At 47.9% G+C, this 24,827-nt stretch overlaps 2 protein-coding genes and 1 long non-coding RNA gene across 5 annotated transcripts in view; 1 reads left to right on the top strand and 2 right to left on the bottom strand.

The window, feature by feature from the left end:
• LOC311584923 (uncharacterized protein) overlaps positions 1-632 on the bottom strand; it is a 19,234-nt gene extending 18,602 nt beyond the window's left edge. For all 3 annotated transcript variants that reach the window (XR_014775037.1, XM_084759641.1, XM_084759642.1), the window contains exon 1: positions 424-632. Coding sequence is in view for 2 of the 3 variants with exons in the window: in XM_084759641.1 (XP_084615767.1) it covers positions 424-561 (138 nt within the window). In the remaining variant the exon portion in view is untranslated. The remainder of the gene's footprint in view (positions 1-423) is intronic.
• Positions 633-2,704: 2,072 nt separating this feature from the next.
• Positions 2,705-5,507, bottom strand: LOC311584986. The gene is made up of 3 exons (XR_014775073.1): positions 5,426-5,507; positions 3,898-3,970; positions 2,705-2,862 (listed from the first exon to the last, which is right to left on the bottom strand). It is a non-coding gene; the product is annotated as an uncharacterized lncRNA (long non-coding RNA).
• A 10,033-nt stretch (positions 5,508-15,540) lies between these two features.
• On the top strand, positions 15,541-21,727 carry NKX6-1 (NK6 homeobox 1). Its single transcript, XM_084759755.1, has 3 exons — positions 15,541-16,338; positions 17,915-18,087; positions 20,170-21,727. Exons 1-3 carry the CDS (start codon positions 15,666-15,668, stop codon positions 20,419-20,421), a joined length of 1,098 nt encoding a protein of 365 aa, XP_084615881.1. The 5' UTR covers positions 15,541-15,665; the 3' UTR covers positions 20,422-21,727.
• The last annotated feature ends 3,100 nt before the right edge of the window (positions 21,728-24,827 follow it).

The following is a 24,827-nucleotide window of genomic DNA, read 5'->3' as shown; positions in this document are numbered from 1 at the left end:
ACATGGAGAGAGAGAGAGAGAGAGAGAGAGAGAGAGAGAGAGAGAGAGAGAGAGAGAGAGATTACCAGTCACATCGATACCTGGCCTTGTCTCTTTGAATATCTGCAGATAAAGAATTCCTAATATATTCAATGTCCACAGACATCTCTGTTTTTAAAGTTCCCCCAAATCAAAAGTTCTTAGCTTTGCAGTCCCATTTCCCCCTCTCTACTCTCTGTACCCCTTTCAGCAAAACCCTCCCTGTGCCTTCCTGAGTTGGCTACAGCCAGCCTTTGTCAACACCATCAAAATCAGCAACTCATCCACCTTGACCCACTGGCAGCACCTGGCACAGCACTGGCAGCATCTGGCACAGCACTGGCAGCACCCGGCATGACTCTTTACTCTACCCAGAAGCCTATGTAGGAAACTTTTAGAGCTCACAATCCTCTCCAGGTTTTCCTTCCGCTTCCTTCCTTGGTACTTCCATGTCAGCTTTTTTTTCTTCTTCTTCTGATTTTTCCTTGCTCTCTCAGGCCCGGGTTTCAGCCTTGAATTCCTTTCTTCTCTGCCTTTACTCATCCACCCTGGTAGATTATTGTCTCTTAGGCTCAGCTCCAAACGTACAAACACAGATGTTCTGAAGAGGAGCCAACCCCCCCGCCCCCCCACCCTCAGTGGCACTGCTGTAGTCATTGCGTGAGCACTCCACTTAAAATTATACTCCTGCTCTGTCCCGCCCAGTGACACTGCCTACCAGCTGGCACCTCTCCAGAATTCTGCCACCCCCATACCCTCATCACAAAGGAGACTAAGCTTCCAGCACATGAGCTTTTAGAGAACACACCCAGCCCGTACACTCATCAGCCACTCCCTTTCTATTCTTTTTTTTTTTTTGGTTTTTCGAGACAGGGTCTCTCTGTGTATCCTTAGCTGTCCTGGACTCGCTTTGTAGACCAGGCTGGCCTCGAACTCACAGCGATCCGCCTGCTTCTGCCTCCCGAGTGCTGGGATTAAAGGTGTGCGCCACCTCCACCCGGCCTTCCCTTTCTATTCTTTAACTCATTAGAATATAAGCTCTACATCGACACGTGGACAGCGTTTTGTTCTCTTTTTTTCCCCCTTTCTGCTTTATTTCCACTGCCTGTGTCAGAGCCTGACACGAGGTGGATGTCAATACTTATTGATACCTGATTACACAAGTCAATCACTGACTACGTCCAATTATTCTTCTGTAAATGTCATATATAGATATTAATAAATAAAACCAGCATTTAGGAAGAGTTTGGTAATAGCAATGGTTGAAAGTGAAGAACTCAAATTTAAGCTTGATGAATTCCTTCCTTCCTTCCTTTTTTTCTAATACTGAGTCTTGAACCCAGAGATTTGCACATGCAAGCCAAATGCTTTACCACTGAGATGTGGTCCTGGACAATGTCTAAGTTTTCATTGAATTTTAACAATGAAAATTATGGTTTCCCCTTCGGTTGTATTTGAGCTTAATTACGGGGAAGTGATGGTGAAGACAGGGGAGAGTGCCAGTTAATATCATCAACTCAGAAGGATCTAGAACGACCGGGGAACCAAGCCTCCAGACACTTCTCTGAGGGGGGTGTCTAGATTGGGTTAATTAGGGTAAGATCCACCCACCCACCCTAACTGTGGGTGGCCACATGCTGAGGTTCCAACCTGAGGAAAAAAGGAGAAAGACTGTTGGACTGAGCACCAACAGTCACCTCTGTCTGCTTCCTGTCTGTGGGTACAGTGTGGCACCTCACAGATCTGCTGCTGATTTCCCTGGCACGATGGCTGAGTGTGCTGTGCAAGTGTGAGCTCAAACAAATCCTTCTCTCTGTTGCCTCTGTCAGGTGCCTTGCTGCTGTGATGAGAAAAGTCACCCTCTCAAGCCCCTCCCCATTTCTGCCATCTGTATAAAACAATGCACAGTTTGATATAAAGCCATATATATATATATATATATATATATATATATATATATATATATACACATTATGACTCCCCTGCCCCAGGCCTCATAACAGGGGTCAGGGGTCAGGGATCAAAGATGAAGGGAGAGATGCAGGTGGAAAGTAGCGCTGGGTGGACTATAGAATTCTTGTTTGTTTGTTTGTTTGTTTGTTTTCAAGAGAGAGTTTCTCTGTGTATCCTTCACTGTCCTGGAACTCACTACATAGACCAACCTTGAACTCAGAGATCTGCCTGCCTCTATCTCCAAAAGATTTCAGAGGAGAGTTTCTGCCCACTCAGAGAAGAGAAAGCAACACCACAGTGATACCCCTTGCTCCTCACTTCTGTGTCCACAGACTGTGCCCTCACATTACCAGCTCCCAGGCTAAGTCGGTGCTGGTTGCGTTTGTGCCTCCCTGGTCCATGCCCCTCCTGGCACGGCCTGCTTTCCTTTCCCTCTGTGCCATGCACACTTGTTTTTATTAACTTGTATTCCATTGGCTCAAAACCTTTTGTGTGCTTCCACACCCCCAATGCCTTCACTCTTACTAAAAATTCCATTTGCAGAACCAATTTATGCTAAGCCCTACTTGATGGCATTAAACCCAGCTACTTGATATGAACTAAACCTTATGTTTGTAAAGGGAAAATATTAGTTATGGATATAGAGCAGCATCGGGGTGTTTCATATTCCAAGCATCTACGGCATCAGTCAGGCTGACACCACAACTCACAGCGCCCGGTATCAGTGATACTGTAAGTTCTTCAGGTGAAATTCCAGCGACGGTCCTTTGCTTATTCACAGACATGGTCCAAGCTGGGCATTCTTTATGTCTGACTGATGCCCCATTTCTCTCAGAATGGAATCACGTTTGAGAGTTGGTGTGGTCATTTGCGCGGCTGAGCTTCTTATGCCTTTAATGAACAGGCAGGGAGATATGTCCGTATGTAGTTGGTGGCATCTTCTAACTTTAGAAAGGAGTGCCATTGGTAGGAGCTGCTGAGCCTCTGAGCTGGAGGTAGGGAGCAGTGATGCCCACCTCAGCTCAGTCTTGGCTGCTCCATTGGCACCAGTTGGGAGCAATCTTCCCCCCCCCCCTTTTTTTTTTTTGGTGATTTAAAAGTTAAAAGCCAGGGCTGGAGAGATGGCTCAGAGGTTAAGAGCACCACCTGCTCTTCCAAAGGTCCTGAGTTCAATTCCCAGCAACCACATGGTGGCTCACAACCATCTATAATGTGATCTGATGCCCTCTTCTGGCTTGCAGGTGTACATGCAGGCAGAACATTGTATACATAATAAATAATAAAAAAAAAAAAGTTAAATGCCAGGAAAAAAAAAAGTGAAAAGCCAGATTTGGTGACACATACTTGAAACCCCAGCACTTGAGAGACAGAAGCAGGAGCATCCAGTACGTTTGAAGTCATTCTAATCTGCAGAGTTAGTGTCAGGCCAGCCAAGAGTACATAGAGAGACCCTGTCTCATGACAAAAATGGAAGTAAACTAAAAAGAGAGACCAGGTCCCTATTGATGAGTGTAGTGTGTGTGCACAGGTCCCAGGGCCTCTGCTGTGAAAGAAACCTCGGGGCCTTAAAGTTGTAAACAGGGAGCTGTGGAGTGTTTGTTTGGTTTTTTTGAGGCAGGGTTTCTGTGAGTAGCCTTGGCTGTCCTTGACTCGCTTTGTAGACCAGGCTGGCCTCAAACTTAGAGAAATCTGCCTACCTTTGTCTCCCAGAGTGCTGTGATTAGAGCCATGTGCCATGTACCTGGCGTCTTGACTACTTTTTCTTTTTCTTTCTTTCTTTTTTTTTTTTTTTAGACAGGATATCTCTGCGTAGCCTTGGCTGTCCCAGAAGTCACTCTGTAGACCAGGCTGGCCTCGAACTCACAGAGATCCATCTGCCTCTGCCTCCCAAGTGCTGGGATTAAAGGTGTGTGCCACCACACCCACCTGCATATTTCTTAATCATCTTCTTCTTCAGCATATTTAGCCTCTTCCTCTTTGTTTTCTTCCTTTTAACTTTCTACAAAAATGCACGAGGATATCTGGATTAGCGGATCCTAACGCATGCGCAGAGGTAAGATGGCTTTATTTAGCTCTTATTTATTTGCAACAGTCTCTGACCAGAATGCTCTTCCTGATGCCCTCCACCCACAGGCATGGTCCTTACAGCTTTAAGTATGATTGTCTTATATGGCTAACTTTCTTTTCATGTATAAGAGCCAAAATTACCCGTGCGTTCCTTTAAGAAGGGGCCGCATTGAAGCCAGGTGCTGTGTTAGATATCTGCCCCTTATCCCAGAACTCAGGAAACTGAAGCAGGAAGATTATGAGTTCAAGGCCACCCTAAGGAACTTAACAAGTTCAGGGCTGAGCCAGGGCTCATAGTGAAACCCTGTCCTAAATTCTTCCTTCTCCAGAAAGAAGGGACTGAGTGTTTTTGTTATACCCCTCAGTGTGCAGCTGATTTGAGATAAAACCGAAAGTGCATCATTAAAGTAAGAGATAAATATTCTAGCAAAGGAAAAAACAAACAAACAAACAAACAAACAAACAAAAAACAAACCAACCCTAGTATTGACAATGTTGAGGTAGAAGGGAACTTGTCATACAGTATCCAAACATCCCTACACCTGGCCCAGGTGAAAAGACCTGACCCCAGGGACCTCAAACCCTCCAATGGCCCCAGTTTGCTTGACTAGACCAACTCCATGACAGGCTTCCGGTTTTCACTCTGCCTAACTAGGCCAAGTTTCTAACAATTCCTGGAAAAAAACCACAAGTTATAGACGGCTCGTGGACAGCTCATGTGCAGCTAATCGGCTTATAGGACAAAATGACTAGATACCATGTTTTTATTTCTTCATGGCCTTGGTAAAGAACACAGCTGGCCCCATCCAATCAAATTAAAGGCCAACTCCTGAGTAAGAGCCAAAACCTCAATGACTCAGAAGTCCCCGGTAACAAAACAAACAGCCAGTCCTGAATCCCTTCATACACTCTGACTCAATTCTGTCGTCACAGATCCCTCCAACTGTCTATAAATTGAGCCTGCGTGCTCATTTTGGGGTTGCCATCTAGAGTGAGGTGATCCTAGCATGGTAGAATAAAAACACTCTGATTTTGCACACTGCCTTGGGGTCTTTCTTCAGCAGATCATGCGAACCCTAAGACAGGGAAGTTCTTAGTCTCTTTACCCATCACATATACCACCACTACTACTAATAATAATAATATCAATAAATAATAACAATAATTTATATGTCTAACAACAAATTGCTGAGGCTTGCTGGATGGTTGGCCACATCTAATCAGTGAGTTCTGGTCAATGAGAGACCCTATCTCAAAAAAATAAGGTGGATGGCACATGAGGAACTACAACTGAGGTAGACTTGTGCCTCGCCAGGCACACATGTGTATCTACACACACACACACACACACACACACACACACACACACACACCACCTAGCACTTACCATGTGCACTAGTAACCACAGGAGAAGCTATGTGGCTGGAAGATGGGACAATGGTTCAAGTGGCATGGTGACTGTCATGGCTTTTCCACTGCTCAGCGTGTGTGATCATCCCACTTGTACAACTGCCACACTATTCCATTGGAAACTCCAAACCATGGGAAAACTGAAACCCACGGATGTTTCATTTTTCTCTTTATATGCATACCTCCTACGGTGAAATCTAATTTTTAAGTTAGATATAATAAAAGGTCAATCAAAACCAACAATAAACAGAACACTTATAGAAGTAGACTGCAATAAAAGTTCATGCCGGTTTGTTCCTCCTCAGAGTATATGCCTGTGCTGATTTCACCCTTCTTGGAGGAAAAAGAGTGACATTTAGCTTCAGCTACTACAGCGGGGTCCCGTGAGCACGGAGCCTGTAGCAGAATCGCACAGGATGAGGGAGTCACTTGCAGTCTGGACAGGTTGCAGCAGGATGCTGCGACTCCAGGCAGCCTGCAACTTACGACGTGTCAACCGTTTATTTCGGACTATTCTACTTAACATTTTTGAGGCAGGGTTCACGAGTACTGAAGCCACAGAGAGAAAAGGCCGGGATGGGTGTGTGTGGGGGACTGCTGTACTCCGTTTGGAGGCAACGGTTGGGGCCTGTAGTGTGTGGGAGCTCTGAGCCAAACAGCCTCCCACTGCCGCTGCCTTCTCAGTGTATAACAGACTCGTACCTGGAGACGCAGGCCACTCTGCAGTTCGTTCTAGACGATCTCAAGGGATAGGAAGTCTCCCAAGGATCTTCTTTTTCCAATCCCCAAACACAAGCACACATCACTGCTTTGCTCTGGGAGGGAACCTGAATCCAAGCATCATCATGGCACTAAGCGGGAATGGCACGCAGGTGCCTGCCTGTGACTCAGGGAAAAGGAAGGCATTTGGAAACTCCACCGCTAGCCTTCTGAAGGAAAAGCCTATGGAAGCCATTCCATTAGATTTCCTCCCTCTTGAAGAACCTTTACTCCAGCCCCCAGGTCTTTTTCTCAGCCTTAGATGCTCTGTGTTATCACAGTCTCAGCCCCTCCCCCCCACCTGCCATCCGTCCAGTCTAATCTCAGGTGCACAGCTGCTAATCCAGTTAAGGTATGCAAATCCACCGTGCCCCACCTGGTCCAGGGATGTTTAATTGGAAGCAAAGCCAAAGCCTCACCTTGGAAGAGAAATCCTGTAAGAAGCTCTGACGCACAATGCATGGTGGATGCCACCTAAGCCTAAGGTCTCCTGTGAGGAACCTCAAAGTCTGATCCAGCCAGAGCTGCTCTCAGATAAGCAGGGTCTGGCTTCCATGTCCCATGATTTAATGTGCGGAGATAATGCAACAGGGCAAACTCATCCGGAGCCAAAGTGATGTATTTATCTGTAAAAAAAAAAAAAAAAAAAGAAAAAAGAAAAAAGAAGGTAAAGCCAGGCAGTGGTGGCGCACGTCTTTAATCTCAGCACTCGGAAGGCAGAGGCAGGTGGATTGCTGTGAGTTCAAGGCCAGCCTGGTCTACAAAGTGAGGCCAGGACAACCAAGGCTACAAAGAGAAACCCTGTCTCAAAAAACCATAAAAAGAAAGAAAGAAAGCAAAAAAAAAAAAAAAAAAAAAAAAAAAAAAGAAGGCAGCATTCAAATATTCTTTTACAAATATCTAAACCTTGAGGAGAAAATATCACAGGGTTTCATTGCTGTGAGGAGACTCCATGACCACAGCAACTCTTTTTTTTTTTTTCTGAGACAGCGTTTCTCTGTGTAGCCGTGACTATCCTGGACTCGCTTTGTAGACCAGGCTGGCCTCGAACTCATAGCGACCCACCTGCCTCTGCCTCCCGAGTGCTGGGATTAAAGGCGTGCGCCACCACGCCCGGCACCACAGCAACTCTTATAAAGGCAAACATTTAATTGGGGCTGGTTTACAGTCCAGAGGGTTTAGTCCAGCATGGTCATGGTGGCAGGCACAGTCGCTCACAGGCAGACAAGGTGCTGGAGAGGAGCTGAGAGTTCTGTATCTAACCTGCAGGCAGCAGGGAGGACAAAAGGAGCCACTAGATCTAGCTTGAGCTTCTGAGAGTCCCTCCTCCCCAAAGCCCACCCCCAGTGACACACTTCCTCTAACAAGGCCACACCCACTCCAGCAAGGCCACACCCCCTAGTAGTACCACTCCTGATAGGCCTGTGGAGGTCGTTTTCATGCAAACCAACCACACCTGCCGGACGCCGCCGGACCTCTTCAGAACTTCAGTGATAAACTTTATTGTGGCTTAGGGTATGAGAGGTTTGTTTGTTGTGTGTGTAAATTATCCACATTCATCAGAACATATTTTTCATATGAATACATCCACTTGCACTTAGTGGAGGCAAAACAAAACGTAATTTAAACATCTTGATTTGAGGATAATGGTGGCTCTGACGGTTCTGCTGCACCGCAACATCACGATCACCAAATGTACTATGAAAAGATAGTTACTTTAAATTTAAAAAAAAATAATAATTTTGTTCAAAATGTTTTTATACTTTAGGGTAAAAGGAAATATAAGATTCTTTGCTCATAAACGATACTGCTTAGTTTCTATGGCTAACACAAAAAGCAGGTGAGAGGGAGGGGTCCCACAGAAGAGCCTCTGGGGTCCAGCAATTCCAAGTGGTGTCACTGAGCACTTCCTGGGAATGCTGGGCACTACAGATCTGGCAGTTGCTTCTGTTGAAAAATGCCCTTCTGCCCATGACAGCCAGCAAAGGCTCTCATGCAGGTCACCTGACTTTGGCAGTCCACAGGAGGCCAGCAAGTGAGTGAGTCTGCAGTGGAGATGAAAGCTTTTATAAAAAGAAGTCACTCTGTGTTTTCAGGAAGAATCGAGGGATGAGCAGTTCACCCAGAACCAAATCACGCATTGCTATTTAGATCCCAATTGTACAAATAACAGGAACCGAATGCAGAACTCCAGCATACCCTATTCTCTCCATATTCCCTGCTTGTGAGACCTTGTTTTTAAAATATTAAAAATTAAAAATAGATCTCTTGAAAGCCTGGACTGAGAACATAGCTTAGTGGTAAGGTGTTTGCCTAGCATGTATAAAGTCTAGGGTAAGATGTATAAGACCACAAAAACCAAAATAGAAACAAAAAAGTGTGCTGGCTTTAACAAATAACAAAAATTAGCCGGGCAGTGGTGGCACACGCCTTTAATCCCAGCACTTGGGAGGCAGAGGCAGGCAGATCACTGTGAGTTTGAGGACAGATTGGTCTACAAAGTGAGTCCAGGATAGTCAAGGCCACACCCAGAACCCTTGTTTCGAAAAACAAAAACAAAAACAAAACAAAACTATAACAAAAATTAAAATTACTTTGAAATTTAGATACTTGACATGTGTATAAGTCAAAATCCCTTATTTTCAGAGCTTAAATTCTTATTTTAGATGGTCCAAAATCTTTTTTCCTACATGAGACATGACAATTTGCAGTATTTGAGTTGCTTTCCCATGCCTTTTTTTTTTTTAAAGCTGGGCATGGAACCCAGGTCTTTGAGTGACAGGCTGGGTAAGTGTTCTACCTTTAAGCTACAGCCCCACATACATTTAGATTTATCCTTAAGGCAGGAGAACAGACAATATACCCATTAAAACCATGGATGGTTCTGGAGGCAGATTGAAGTGTGTGTGTGTGTGTGTGTGTGTGTGTGTGTGTGTGTGTGTGTGTGTGTGTATGAGAGAGAGAGAGAGAGAGAGAGAGAGAGAGAGAGAGAGAGAGAAGTAAAAATTCCAGTATTCCTATTTAGCCATCTTGACAAGAATTCTTAAACATCCCTGTTCTACAAACTTTATTCCATACGCAGATGTTTATTTTGCCTAATTTGTAGAGTTATTGAATTAGGGCCATAAAATACTTAGAACACTAAACACTTATTGCTGCTGTACCTGTTACTGTGTCACAGCGTGCTCAGGAGTAACAGCTAGTAGATGGGGTTGATGGTAAATGGAAAAAAATCAAGAATAGGACCTGACACTGAAGTAATCTCCAGACAAGATTACTGTCCGCTAAAGTGAGCTGAGCCCAGGCCTTCTGACACCTGTGCACGGCCCTTTTCATCAGAGCCTAATTCCTAAGTCGGCTGACTCTGCTTCCACAAGTAAATAAAGGCAATAAAAATGAGCTTAAATGTGCAACTTTATCTACTGCAGTATGATCTCAACAGTAAGACCAGAGAAGAAAACAAGGAAATATGTCTTTCACGGCGTTGCCTGGGAAGATGGGTTTGCGGCGTGCTGCGTTTGGCCGTATGTGCGCATGTATGTCCTCTGAGCTTTCCAAATGTGCCCAATGAACAGGTTAGAAAAGAAAAGCAGAAAGCCAACACAATTCTGATCCAGGTGATAATGAAGCCAAGTAGCAGCCAGGCGGTGGCGCAGGACTTTAATCCCAGCACTGGGGAGGCAGAGGCCTGCAGATCTCTAACTTTGAGGCCAGCCTGGTCTACAGAGCGAGCTTCAGGACAGCCAGGGCTGCACTGAGAAACCCTGTCTAGAAAAACCAACCAAGCAACCAACCAAGTAAGTAAATGTTCATTCTCGATCGCCACACAGGGATAACTTGAACCTGAATTAAAGCTGACAGACTCATCCTTCACATCATGAATTTGGCGATTTATTTAGAAATGAAGCAAATACTAAGGAATAACACAGTTACACACAGGCGGGCAGTGCCCCCTAAAAACCCAAGGGAATGGCCGCCTCTTCTTCCTTGGCGTTAGAGAAATGCTAAGAATTTTTTTTCCACAAGAGGGCGACAACTGCACAGGGTTTCACAAGAGCCTGTAGGCCAAGCGGCTTTGCGGAGGTGGGTGGGGGGAATAACTTTTTCCTTTTCCGTCTGGACCAAGGAATAAGAAGCTGCATTGGGGAGACCGCGGCGGCGAGGACTTAACACCCACCCACTCAAGCGCGCACTCCCACGAGAGAAACCGGTTTATGGAGTCTACTAAAAAGCACGCTTCTTGCTCATACTTATATATGAAAACTTGTCTATCATAACTGTTCACATCAGATCAAATTCGAGGCATCAGACAGGTCTAGCATTTTCTTCTGTGTGTTAACTCTGGAAACCAACAGACATTTGAAAAAAAAAAAAAGCATATGACTCTCCACCTGTTCCCGTATTCCAGAAGATATACCAAGGTTGTGAACCAAGGGTTGCAAACAGGCGGGGGGGGGGGGGTGGGGGGGGGCAAAAAGAGGGGTGATCTTCATTTGAAAAGTGATATCTTTGCATTCCTATGTAAATCTACTTTGTCGCAGATACTTCTGGATACTTTGGAGTTCGATATTTCCCATCTTCTAGGGCTTTTTAGAATTCTTTCTTGGGGCGCGCCAGTTCTGGTTCCTCAGGGGCTAGCGCGCTGCAGCTGTTTTGTAGGCTGTGGGTTGCCAGGAGGGTTTCCCCCTAGAAGGCTGAAGCAAGTCCTGGAGAGGCGTTCCGAGTGGTTTGGTAGAAACACACGCTGTGTATCCGCTGGCGCTTCCTCACAGGCAAGCACGGAGGGAGTGCAGAGTCCCTCCCTGTCCCTCTCAGCACCCCCCCCCCCGCGCGCGCTCCAGGGCCTTCGAGGGTTGACCCTCGTATAGCTCTTTTTTTCTTAATAGTCTGTTTCCCTTTTGCCAGAACTTCGGTCCAGGTCGGATTCCCACCTCTCAACACTTAGGCGCAGCAAAGAGACCAATTTATATGGTTCCTCTTTCCTGTCTGCTCCTGAGATGAGTTTGGGCCAGCTTGGGGACATTCCTGTATCTTCCTTGTATTTTTATGCAACCTGCTTTGTTAACATTGACTTAAAACTAATCGTCCTCTTATTCAGCCTGAACAGGCCTCAATCCTCAGCGAAGTGGAGTGTTTAAAGTCTTCCAGAGGGTTTGACAAAACAAATTCTGAAGACACTTTTTGTTGTTGTTGTTGTGTGTCTAAATTGTTGGTTGTTTGCTGGAAACACACACACTTTCCTCTTTCTCCTCTCCCTCTTTTTGTAGCTATATCCTTCCTACAGCACCTTCGAGCATCCCGACATTTGACACTAATATATTCGGGGAGGGGGGCAGAACTAGTGGCTTCTTTGCCTAGTCTAGGTACAGTAGGCTGAGGTTTCATTCGCATTCTTTCTGTTTGTCACCCTGGATTTAATGATGGTTCCTTTCTCTTACAGCAGAAGTATTAGTCGTGCATGGAGCGCGCTGCGTCAAATGTCAAGGGAGAGTTTGGAGTCCAGCGGATCCCATAAGCCGCAGATGCCGCCGGGAGAATGCAGCAGCTGGAAGCTGGGTACCAGAGCGCCACTGTCTCCCAGGCTCAAAATTCAAGGGGCGCACCACCTTCCTCACAGCTATCTTGTGAACCCTTTCTGCAACCTCGGAGTTGCCAAACAGCTTGCATTTATTTTAAATTAAAATGCAAACCATTCGCTTTCAAGCACAGCCTTGCCCTTTCCGAGAAATATCTGTATACACATAGAAACATAGTGTTGCGACGTGCGGGGGACATTGCTTCCTCTGCTACTTGTTTGGAAAAAGCCTAGCTTTATTAGGAAGTGTGCAAAAAGAACTTGGAAGCCCCCCGGGGAGGAAATGGAACCCGGAGTCCCCAGAGCATTTGAAAGCAGCAAACACTGAGCCAACCAGGCAGCCCAAGCACATCCACTGACCCCCATCCAGGAGTGGAGGGCAGGGTGATCTCAACCCGATTGTGCCCAGAAGCTCATTCTCCTGGGATGCTGGGGGGCACGTCCTGGACAGCACCCCTCTTTTCAGAGGCCCGCAGAGTTAATCCGGAAAGCGTGTGGCTGCAGCTAAAGGCACCTGGATTCACTCCTCAGGGATCAAGGTACACGGGCCCCATAATTTTTTTATTGTTACAATTAAGAATCATACTATTTTAATTCTACAACATGAATGACACTTATAGACTCAACAGATGAGATGGCTTTGCAACTACGGAACACAGTTGACCAGTCCCTCTCTCTCTCTCTCTCTCTCTCTCTCTCTCTCTCTCTCTCTCTGTCCTTTTGTCTCTCTCTCCGGTTTCTTTTTAAAACTACCCCCCCCCCAATACCAGATACTAAATTCTCAAATGAGAATACGACCAATTCTAAATGATTGATTCTAAAACTACCAACTTTTTCACAATTTCAGCATTTACAGAGGTAGATACTCTTGGAGCAGCGAACTTGGAAGACCAGTAGGTTAGTTTTCTCAGTTTTCTACCAGACCCTGAAAATGCCCTTCCCAGAGGACCTGAGCAGATTGCCGAAGGCCCAAAATTCAGTGCAAGCTGACCGTGTGCCACCAAGGAAATGCTGGGAGTACTTTGTGAGGGAGCCAGAGCCATCGAAAATTCCAGCGCCAGAGACAGAGCCCGGGAACCACTGCTGCTGTCTTCTCCGAAGCCTCCCCCACGAATTTGGCTGGCTGCTCTTCTTGGGTTTAGGCATCAGAGGCGGTCCCGGCTTGGAAAAGCAGACAGCACATCTGCTCTCTTTAGAGCCTAGAGGCTGGCAGTCCCCTGAGTATATCTCTCATCCATGCAGGACCCCACCTTTCCTAGGGTCAGATCCTAAAGTCTATGAAATGATGGTGTTAACTAAGTCTTGAAGTTAATAAAGGTTGGGAAAGCCAGAGGAAGACAAATATCATTTCCCCGACTCAGAGTGAATGAAAAGAGCAGAAGACGATTAACCCCTCAGTTTTGCTCTCACAGCTCAAACACAAGCCCAGGTTGGCACCCATAAAAGACTCTCGCTTGGAAAGGTGAGTGGACCGGATTAAGGCCGCCTGCTTGGACAGCGCCTTGACATTCAGAGCCAAACTCCCCGGTGCTACTCAGTTTTCATTCTTGGGTCACTTACTGTGTCTATTTCTGTTTTCTGAACCTTACATTTGGACTTAATGATCTCATGCAAATCTTGTTCTGACACTACCTACCCTCCGCACTGCTGTATCAACTGCTTGATTTCTCAAGGTGCAAGTTTTTTTTTTCTTTTCTCTCTCTCTCTGTTAGGTCAACCTTGACCAGAATTTAAAGACCGGACAGAGGGAGCAAATGCCTTCTGACTATTGCTCCTAATCCCAGCCTAGAAGTCGGGGCATCTCTAGCTTTCTCAACAACCCAGAGTTGAAAACTTGCCCAGACGCTCCTCGGTCAATTCCAACAACTTCCTGTCCACCTCTGTCTAAAGTTGTCCCGTGAATTTTACTGATCCTGTCTCCTGGAAACCCAACTAATAATAATGGAGAAGGTTATTTTATTTTTTTAAATAATTATCTCAGTCTTCTTAGGTTTAGACACTAAGCAAGAAATAAATATTCCCATTAAGCTGGTTTCGTCGCCCAGAGCACTTAGACACCCCCCTCTCATAAGTGATAATGAGAGGGGAGGGCGGTGGGAGCGCGGAGAGGACTTAGGGATGAAATCAAAATGAGAAGAAACAGAGAAAAGCAGGAGACCTAAAGATGGGAAAGAATGACCCTCAGGCCTGCGAAGGAATTTAAGGACATCTATAAGCTTAAGGAGCAACACATTAATTGACACAATTCTGGAAGAGCCCAGGTGGCCTTTAATTAATCCCTTCAAAAGAAGAGACCCAGCCTAGGATGTGCCGCCTGCCTGTTCCATTAGATCCTTTTCGCAAGGGTCTAGACGCTGTTCGAGGTGAGGCGCCTAGAGCTGGTGGGGGAAGTGTGGGAAGATGACGCGAGCTGGCGTGGGCGGAAGGGACGAACACTGCTTTTTCCATAAAAGGACTGCCTTTTCATTATTCCTCTCTTTAAAAAGTAATACCCTCTTCGTCCCTGCTCCCTCCTCCTCCTTTCCATCTTATTTTGCACAATTAATTGAACCCGGCCTCCGGCCCCGGGCTGGAACCACTCTTTTCTCCAGGCCCCTCCCCTCTTAGCTCCGCCCAAGGGACGCTCTAGGGTGGGGATTAGGCGGGCGCGGCCTCACGGCTCCCCAACCTCAACCAATCCTAAAGCGTGGCGCCCCAGGATGGGCGTGCCCTAGGAGCGACGCCTTGCTGAAGCTGAGCTCTATTGGAGGCGGTGGTTGCGCCCCAGACCCGCGCCCGGCTCCTCAGTCCCGCCCCGCCGAGCCGCCCGGGAGTGACGTCCAGAAAGTTCTCATTTTGGCCCCCCACTGCCCCTCCCTTGCGTCCCCCAGCTAAAGAGCGGCAGGGAGGGGGGCAAATGTTTTATTACCTTTGAGAGCTTCATCCGAACTGTCAGGCCCGGAGGGAGAGAGGAGAGAAGGGAAGAGCCGCCGAGAGGGTCAGTTTGGCCAGAGGACAGGGCTTAGAAGAGCCAAGCCTGGAAAGCCAAGGAGAAATGCTAGAGAGGCCAGAGAAAGGCGGAGAGTGAGAGGAGGAGAGGGTTCCGAGGGGTGGGGCGGGGGTCTCTCGGTCCGCTTGCAGGAACGGGCGGACGATCGGAGCCAGAACCTAACCGGCCGACTTTTCACACATAAGGTTTTTTTCTCCCCCTCTTTCTTCCTTTTTCGTTACGGCTATTCCGGCGCCGCGTGGCCCAGAGGGGAAGCAGGCGCGTGGGCGCGCCAAGTCCCCAGCTGCCGGAGCGGTGGCACTGCCCTTTCTGGCGCAGTAGCTAGGGGCCCGCGGAGGTGGCGGGCTGTGCTCCGTGCCTCGAGTGACGAGTGCGAATCAGCTGCGCGGCGTCCAAGAGCGCGGGGCGTCCGAGCGAGTTCAGAGGCGCGCACTGGGCGGAACGCGGCTCCCTTTGAAGCTCCCCAAAGCAAGCAAGGCAGCCCCCACTCTCTTACATCAAAGTGAACGCTCGGTGGCTCCCAAGCTTGTTGCAAACTCTCGAGGGCTGTCCCGGGTTTGTTTTTGCTGATTTCCCGCGGGGGTGGAGAAGATGAGAAGTAGTGCACTCTGAGCCGGGAGCGAGGGACAAGCACCGGGATCGAAGCCGGGACTCTCGGAGCCAAGGCAGCGCCGAACCCGCCCCGGCTCCCGCCGCCTCCCGCGGGGCGCTTGGACATTTGTGCTGCGCAGCTCCGACAGGGGCTCCCGGAGTCCGCTGCCCCGGCTCGATTGGCAGGTCGCCTCCGAGTAAGCAGAGCCGCACTTCGCTTGCGCGTCCCGGGTGTCTCGGGCTCTTCTGAGGCCCGGCGGGGCCACCGGCCTGCTCGGCTGCGGGTTCGGGCCTGGCTGTGGGATGTTAGCTGTGGGGGCGATGGAGGGCCCCCGGCAGAGCGCGTTCCTGCTCAGCAGCCCGCCCCTGGCCGCCCTGCACAGCATGGCCGAGATGAAGACCCCGCTCTACCCTGCTGCCTATCCCCCGCTGCCCACCGGGCCCCCCTCCTCCTCGTCCTCGTCCTCCTCGTCCTCGTCGCCCTCCCCGCCTTTGGGAGCCCACAACCCAGGCGGTTTGAAGCCCCCGGCCGCGGGGGGCCTCTCGTCTCTGGGCAGCCCCCCACAGCAGCTTTCGGCCGCCACTCCGCACGGCATCAACGACATCCTGAGCCGGCCCTCCATGCCGGTGGCCTCGGGGGCCGCCCTCCCTTCCGCCTCGCCCTCGGGGTCCTCTTCCTCCTCTTCTTCATCCGCCTCCGCCACCTCGGCCTCTGCGGCCGCCGCCGCCGCTGCTGCCGCCGCGGCCGCAGCCGCCTCGTCGCCCGCAGGGTTGCTGGCCGGCCTGCCCCGTTTCAGCAGCTTGAGCCCGCCGCCGCCACCTCCCGGGCTCTACTTCAGCCCCAGCGCCGCGGCCGTGGCCGCCGTGGGCCGGTACCCCAAGCCCCTGGCCGAGCTGCCGGGTCGGACGCCCATCTTCTGGCCCGGGGTGATGCAGAGCCCACCCTGGAGGGACGCACGCCTGGCCTGTACCCCCCGTGAGTATCATCGCTGGCCCGGGTCCCTGCTTCCTAAGTCTGCTCTCGGGTAGCGGCCCCTAGTGTGCCTGCGGGTCGGTGCGTCCTCCTGACCGCGTTGGTAGTTTGGGAGTGCCAGAATAGCACGAGGTTGGCAGGGCCCTGGGCGTCTAGCGAGGGATTCAGTCTTTCCTGAGATCGCCGAGGCTCAGGCAGGCCTGTGCTCCGCCGGAGAGCATGTGTCTGGATAGAACACAGATCAGTGGGCGAGTTTTTGTCTGGGCTGTTCTTGAAACTGGCCGGGTTAGAGATATGGAAAAACGGGAAAAGGCCTCCGCACCATGGCTTTCCCGGTTCTTTCGTGCTAACCAGCCCCACTCCGGAGCCTTCAGTAGTCTGACCCGTGTTTTCCGCACACCGGAGGGTAGGCAGGGTAGCTATCCACCATCCCAGGAAAAGCAGGCACACGTCCTCCCTAGATGTCTTCAGTCCACTTTTTGCCATCTCCCTCGCCCATCCCCGACCTTGTCTACAGCTAACTAGCCAGTGCCGAGGTCCTCAGAACTGGATGAGGAGCTTCGCTTCGGGCCGCTTTCGCGATAGACCTGGGCTTTCCCTGCTCCTGGGTCCCATGGTCTTGGGCATGTTGGAACTAGATGTATTGAAGAGGCATTTTAGCGCTTAATAGTCTAACGGAAAAAAAAAAAAAGGAGAGCGGGAGAAATAGGACATGTGACGGGACACAGACCAGCAAAATGTAGCACCCAAAGACATTGTCTGGGCCAACTCAGTTGTTCCAAGATCTGGCCAGTCTTCTGGTTAGTGAGCCAAAGCTCCTAGAAGGCTCCTAGCCCCCAGATGGCGTTCAGGATGGGTCCGTTTCTCACTCTGTTTTTGCAGGTGACCAAATCGCTGAAGTTAGTCCGAGTCCCTGGACCTTTCTGCCCAAAGCTTAGCGGCATTAAATAAGCGAGGCTCTCGCATGAGGCGACTCTTGGGGCTATAGAGATGTGAGGGAAACACTATCCTATCGGTTTTGATCAGTGTTGATCGTAGGGGTCGCTAAAGCCATTGTCCCTTTCCGCTTCTTCCTCTAGCCGGCAGCGGCCTCAGACCAAGGATGAATTAGCTCTCAAGCGTGCAAAACACAAGGAGCCTTTTGTTGCCCAAAACAGGTTAGGGAAGTGGCCAAGGAAAACAAAACGAAATACAATATAAAATTTAAAAATTAGTTACCTTCATGTTAAACTACGTATCTTCTATCTGCACAGGGACTGACCCTGGAGGTGAGCTAGGGTGACCTTTCTCACGCATTCCTGCCTAGTCTAAGAGGGTGTCCCATTTCTGCCCTGTACTCTTTAGCAGTGGTCTAACTAGCTATTTGGCAGAAAGTATTTACTGCTGTTCCAACTGCACCTGGCTTTGACAAAAGTAGCTGACAAAAGAAAGCGAGGGGTGCTCTCTGGCGCGCAGGCCACAGACCACAGCTCTTTTTACTATCAACGCGTAGCTTTGCGAAGTCGCTCCCGGCTCCCGCCCCCAGCTGAGCACTGTAACGGGTTGTTTCTTCCTTCCTTTTGTTATTATCCTCTCTCAGATCAAGGATCCATTTTGTTGGACAAAGATGGGAAGAGAAAACACACCAGACCCACGTTTTCTGGCCAACAGATCTTTGCCCTGGAGAAGACTTTCGAACAAACGAAGTACTTGGCGGGACCAGAGAGAGCCCGTTTGGCTTATTCTTTGGGGATGACAGAGAGTCAGGTCAAGGTGAGTGGATCTTTGACACCTCCAGGGATGGCTTACTCGGACCTGCGCATGTATTCGTGCACACGCTCCTGCGCCTGTATATTCTCCCTCTCCAAACTAAGAAACCAGGTGCAGGTGGGGGTGCGCTCCGAGGAGCCTGGGGAGAAGTGGAGAGCAAAGGAGACGGGTGGAGGTTGCACAGGCCCTGGGGTCTTCTGGAGGCAAACTGTTGGTGGACAAAAGAAATCAAGTCCCCGCCTTAGAAATTAGGCTAATCTAGACAGCAGCCTGTGCTGGGGGAACTCTCTTTTTATCAGAGAATAAAAGCATTTAAGGAAATATCTCGGAGAACAGATCGAGCCGATTAGAAAGCTTGGTTTGTTTTATTTGTAAAGACACTCAAGCTTTTGTTTGTCCATTCAGGCTCCACTAGATATAAAATTCCCTAATGGGGAGCAGCAGTACAGTGCTTCTATATTAATTTGTAGATAAAGAAAAGTAAATGAATCCAGAGGAATTTAACGCCGATAAAAAGTTGCTGTGGGCTTAGATAAGGATGATCATTTTGAAACAGTACTTTTCCAAAGGAGCTGACAAGATTATGTATTATAAAACTAAATTCTGTTTAAAGCAAGTTTATCTGCAGAATTAAAATGTTGCACTTTATGACAACAATTTATAATTAAGATGTCACTTTGCTTATAATTGAGTTACGTTTCTAGGGAATCAAATTTTAGAAATCTGTCCCTGAAAATAAAAGGATTGAGCCAGCTGGGTAAATTCAAGCTGATGGGTTCCTAGTTTTCTCTGTTCTCTACTGTGGATTTCAGTTTGTTACATTTGTTCCTTTTGCATGTGGGTGGGTGGATGGGGGCTGTGCCTTCTTTAGTTACGTTGTTTGTTGCTCATTAAGGAGCAATTTTATTAAATCTTCTACTAAAGGTTTACTTTCCTGCTAGCCAAGCATTACACAATATATTTTGGCAGAGATTTTTCACTTGGCCATTAGAAAACCATCACATTTGAAATTATTTTTGCAGTGGGTGGCAAGAGAGCCTACCACCTTAATCTGGAGGTCTTCATTTGTCACCATAAATATGCCCCTATGGCCAGAAGTGAATTATGATAGCAATATAAAGAAAATCACGTTCTTAACAATTCTGGTTCTCTGGATAAAATACAGAACAGATGAGAAACATAAGCAGAGGGCAATTCAACATCTTTAGAACGTGTTTACTGCTGTTCTTCAGATTAAAATACATGTGCCAGACCCATTTCAAACATCACAGGTTGAACATATGTGTATTACAAATGAACGTCTTAGGCGGGAGCAATATTAAGCTAATATTTGAAAGAATAGGCAGTATAGTAATAAAAATAACGTAAATGGCAACCTTTTGATTTAAAAGCAGCAAATGGTGATATTTCACCTTGGGTTTCATGAACAACCTTGAGGGTGGAGATGAAAGAAGCTCAAAGCGCTAGCCCCACCGTGGTAACAATTCTAACTGAGCTGTTAAATATTTCCATGCCCTTGTATCGTCAGTGGGGTGAGGCTTTTATTATATCAGAATACTTTAGATCATGTGTTTTAACTGCTGTGGAGAGGAAACGGGGATTTACCAAGGAAGGGCTCGGGCCTGAAATGAGTAAAGAGTCAGGTGTCCAAAAATGAGAAACAGAGTAGAGATAATCAGATTTCATGCTGTGCTCTCCCGTAAAATCACAAGGCACTGTAGTTGTTTTAAAACTTCTTAATCTACGAACACAATTAAAGACTGAACCCCACCGCTACAGGAAAACAAAGCAAGTTTTCCGTTTCCAGTTGGGACGTAAGAAAAGCAAGTTTATTTTTAGGAAAACTCGTTCCAAGTCTTGTTTTCACTCTGTCTGAGAAATGGTTTACTGGTGGCCTCAATGCTCTTGTGTTACTATCGCTATGGCAACGGCGGTAGGTTAGTGAGGCCACTAGACTGACTTTGACGCCGCCGCCGGGACCGGAGAGGCCCGCGAGGGAGGGTGGCGAGGTGGGAGCCAGGGTCTTCCAGCACTCAATTCCTACTCGCCTGCTTCTCCCCTCCCCTTCCCTCTTTCGTCTCTCAGGTCTGGTTCCAGAACCGTCGGACCAAGTGGCGGAAGAAGCACGCGGCCGAGATGGCCACAGCCAAGAAAAAGCAGGACTCGGAGACCGAGCGGCTCAAGGGAACTTCGGAGAATGAGGAGGAGGACGACGATTACAACAAGCCTCTGGACCCGAACTCTGACGACGAGAAAATCACTCAGTTGCTGAAAAAGCACAAGTCGAGCAGCGGCGGCCTCCTGCTGCACGCGTCGGAGGCTGAGGGCTCGTCCTGAGCGCGGCCCGCACCCGGGTGATCCCGGCCACCCCGACCGAGCCCCACAGCCGGTCCCCCCCACCCCCGAGCCCCTGCTGTTCGCCGGGCCTTTACTATTTTCTAAGATGTACATATCTATTTTTTTAACCTAGAAATTGTGGCGGGGGGGTAGGGTGGGTGGGGGCGGAAAGGCGCGTTGATGAAGAGGAAGGGAGCCCTCCAAGTGTACGGCGCAAAACAAAAACAAACATACAAACAAAACAAAATAAAACAAACCCGCAGCCGAACCCACATCTCCGTGGCTCCCCAGCACCCTTCCCACCCTTGATGTCAGGGTCCTCCCGCCCCCCCAGGCTTGGTCCCTTGCTCTGCTGTCCCTGAGCGAGCTCCGGGTCCTGTTTCTGAAAGGTCTTCAGCCACTGCCTGGTGGGAATCTCTGAGCTACGAGTGCGTCCTCCACCTAGGGAATAGGGACGCTCCCCACGCCCAACTACTCTACGGACCAAGTAACCTGTTGAACGCTCTATGTAAATAAATCGTGAGTCACACTGACTAGAAGTTACTTTATTGTGAATATTTAAAATGTCAAATGCTTTTTGGAATTTGGTATAAAGAGATGGACCTTTTCTCCCGTTGGTTTAAGATGTATCCACACCACTTGGCCGTCTTTCATTTTAACTTGGAAATCTCAGAAGACAACACCATCATCATCACCCTCCCGAGACACCTCCCGACACTTTTGAGACACTTCAGGCTCTGGATCGTTCCGAACCGCTTTTCTCCTTCACTGATTCTTGCTGTGCCGGCAGATCTTGCTGGGCCCCCCGGGCACCCCCAGCCACCACTCCACCCTCCCCGCCCCAGGACTAGAAGCCTGAGATCCCGGGACCGTCAGCATCTCACACCAGCCTCTGGGGTCCCCTCCGAAATTGCACAGTCGTTTGTTGCTATTTATTAGTGATTTGAAGGAAATGTTGGGGAGGGAGGGACTACAATGTCTTGTATTTAATTTAACTCCTTTCTGATAAAAGTGCGTGTTAAAAGTAGATGGTGGGAATTGTTACAAGCGCTCTGGCTCCGAACATAAAAATTTCATTTAGTTGCTGTAATTGAATTCGAAGTGTTTTGTATCATAAGAATACTATAGAATATGTAAATTGTCTTCTTTTAAAGCTAATAACGGTGATATATTAGACTCTTTAACATTTATTAATTTATACGAGAAATTCGGTTTGTAAAGAAAAGGCAGCCCCTTTGCGACACCCATGAAATGTAATGCACTTTCTGTTTCAAAGGATAAAACGAATTAAAAAAAGGCAGCAACAACAACAAAATAGTTTGAAGTCTGTTGCCTCGAATGAATGGGTACAGGTCACCTGACTTCATCAGATCTCAAATAAAATTCAAGAACACACACACACGTTAAATCAGCTTCCTGGTGAAAGAGCTGTTACTCCTCCTCCTCCTCCTCCTCCTCCTCCTCCTCCTCCTCCTCCTCCTCCTCCTCACCTCTATCACCTAAATGAAGAAATCACACCTATCCCTCTCAACGGTGGAAGGATGGAGAGACAGCCACGTTCTCAGTGCTTAACTAGGTCTGTCTAGCGGGAAGCTCCTGATTTCTCTGCTAAGTTCCACCCACCCCCTCGCCCCCTTTGCTAAGAAGTCCGGGGGGGGGGGGGATCTAGGAAGACCTCACCTTCTGCTATTGGTGGCAATAGCTTGGCCAACCCCTGATTCAGTTAGCTTAGGAAAGGCTGGGAGCTGGGAGCAGGGAGCAGCCCCTTTGCATTTGACCAGAGCATTTTCTACAGTCACCTAGTGGACTGTAGAAAAGTCAGGAGGCCCGAATTTGCCAGACACTACAATGAATGCAAAAGAAAGCTTCCTTAAAGTGTCCTGGCAGCCTTTCCCATTCCAGACACAATGCCCTGAGCTTCTCCAGTGAGAAAGTGTGTTAAGGGTTAGGGTTTGGGGAGTTACTTCCTTGGCTTTTTGAAAGGGTGTGTGTGTGTGTGTGTGTGTGTGTGTGTGTGTGTGTGTGTGTGTGTGTGTGTGTAATCTGTTTTTATTTTTTTTCACTCAGTTGTAAGTCCAAGGACATACATTTTCTCCTTAGTGGTACAGGTTAATGAGTTTGAGTCCAAAGAAGACAGATCAGCGAAACCCCATTCTTTAGTGCAGGGAAAGCAAGTATGGGAATTGTTTGGTTTCCTGGAGAATGCATGTTTTAAACACTATTTTCCCCTTCCAGAATGGAATAGCTAACAGGAATTCTTGTGGCGTATATTCCTGATGGCAGGGTTCATTGGAAAAGAAAGAAGGAAGTCATTTCCATTTGTTGTCTCCAGTTTGTTAAGTTCTCCTCAAGTTTCAAATCCATTTTGGTTTCTGGGTTCATAGCGAGACTGAAGCATTCCTCTGGTAGAGAGGCAGCTGGATTTCTGAGAACACTTTATTCTGTGGGAGGGACAGAAGCTTAATACTAACTGGGAGCAAGCAGGAACCCCTTTCTCTTCTCTTTGGTATTCTTTCTTCTTTCTTCCTTTACATTTTCTCCCCACTCCACTCTTCCTTCTTTTTTTTCTGTATTTTTCCCTCTCTAAACTATCAATTTTCCCTCCTTTGTCGATTTCCTTCCCTCTCTTCTTTCTCCTTTCTTCCTCAACCCCCTTTACTCTTTTCTTTTTGAAAAAGGGCACAAGCTTGCTACTTTGCAACTATACTTTATTACAACAAATAAAAACCCCTTTTCCACTTTACTCTTGTCAACTTTTAATCTTTCCGCTCCCCTTTGGAAAAGCCAGGAAACAAAAAGGAGAGAGAGAGAGAGAGAAAAAAAATCACGCTACAACTAAAAACATTGTTTCTGAATAATGATTATAACAGTAACTAATACTGGGAGAAATGACATATTAATCAGAGCCATAGAAAACTTTTGAGTAAGATGGAATGTGTTTCTCAGGAAGTAAATCACCTGAAGGCTGACAGTGTTTATTTCAGGTTAGACATGTGGAGAGGCCTGCCAGATCCTTTAGAAAGCTTTCTCTCTGTGCTCTGGTCCTTAAGTTGTGAACACATGGAGGGGGCCATGGCCTCCATTGTGTCCCCACCCTCCAAGTTGGCTGTGGTGGCAAGGAGGTTTTTCAGGGAGCTGAGCAGGCAGCCCTGGGCTCTGGGGCCATGCCACACCAGCACACACTCTCTCTCTTTTTTTTCCAGTTGACTGCAGCAGTGACTTGAGGTTTCCAGTTAATTTACTTCCACCCCAAACTCCAGCTGGCCACCAGTTACTACTGGCCCCATACAGCTGGTAGGAAGGGAGAGAAGTGGCTGGGAAGGTACCTCTTCTAAGTAAGTCCCTTTGTCCCTTTGTGGGTTGGGTTTCTTTCTAAGTCTGCAAAAACACCAGCTCTTCCTAACAGCCTGATGGGGAAACTGAGGAGGCACTTTCTTGCAAAGCAGCTAAGGAGAAGAATCATTTGGGGTTTATGTTCAGCTTGTTTTTGTTTTTGTTTTTTCCATCTTGGCTTAATCTTTTTTTTTTTTTTTATAAACATCTGATGAAGGCTGCCAAACTAGCCTTTACAGCAAGAGTTTCATGATTGAAAGGAAAAAAAAAAGTCACAAGAGACTTGACAGACCACCGCTTTTATAACTGAAAAAAAAAAAAAAAGAGGTGTGTGTGTGTGTGTTGTGCTTGAAAGAGATGGAATGGCATTTTGATTTTGTTGTGTGTGTGTTTCTGTGCCTAAAAAGAAAGGCAATGAAGAGGCCCGAGGGATGGGGACACGAAAGGGAAGGGAATAAGCCATGCTCCGGGATTCACTGCTCTTACTACAATTCTCTTCCACAAGAGCTCACTTTTACCATGGGGTGATGAATTTCCCCCTTTGGTACACATTCAGGATTCTGAAGTCAAGCCCATATGCTTTCCTTCCAGAAGCTGGGGGTGGGGGGTTATTGGATGTTTCCAAGCTTGTGAACATTCGAATCCACTTTTCTTTTCCCTACTTGAGGACAGTGGGGGAAGACAGAGGACTCAAAGTACAGGCAGTTTGTTCTGGAGGTCTTGCTCTTTTTGGACGTACTCTATGTTCTGTGTCGCAGAGACTAAGGGTGGCACTGAAATCTTCTGTGGTCTAGGGTCAAGAGATGAGGGTGGCGTGAAGCCTGCACTAACTTCCTCCCCTTTAGGGTGGTGTGGAGAGGGCTAGCAACACACACACACACACACACACACACACACACACACACACACACACACACAGAGAGAGAGAGAGAGAGAGAGAGAGAGAGAGAGAGAGAGAGAGAGAGAAATTCCACTTGGGAACTCCTAGCACTGAATAGCTTAAAGAGACAGTGGCTCCTTTGTTAATCCTCAACAATGGGATGGTGTAACAACAGAGGTAAGTGTTGATTTCA

The sequence above is a fragment of the Acomys minous genome (assembly GCF_964271855.1).
Source record: "Acomys minous genome assembly, chromosome: 15".
Lineage (NCBI taxonomy): Eukaryota > Metazoa > Chordata > Mammalia > Rodentia > Muridae > Acomys > Acomys minous.
This window is presented reverse-complemented; position numbering and strand designations above follow the sequence as displayed.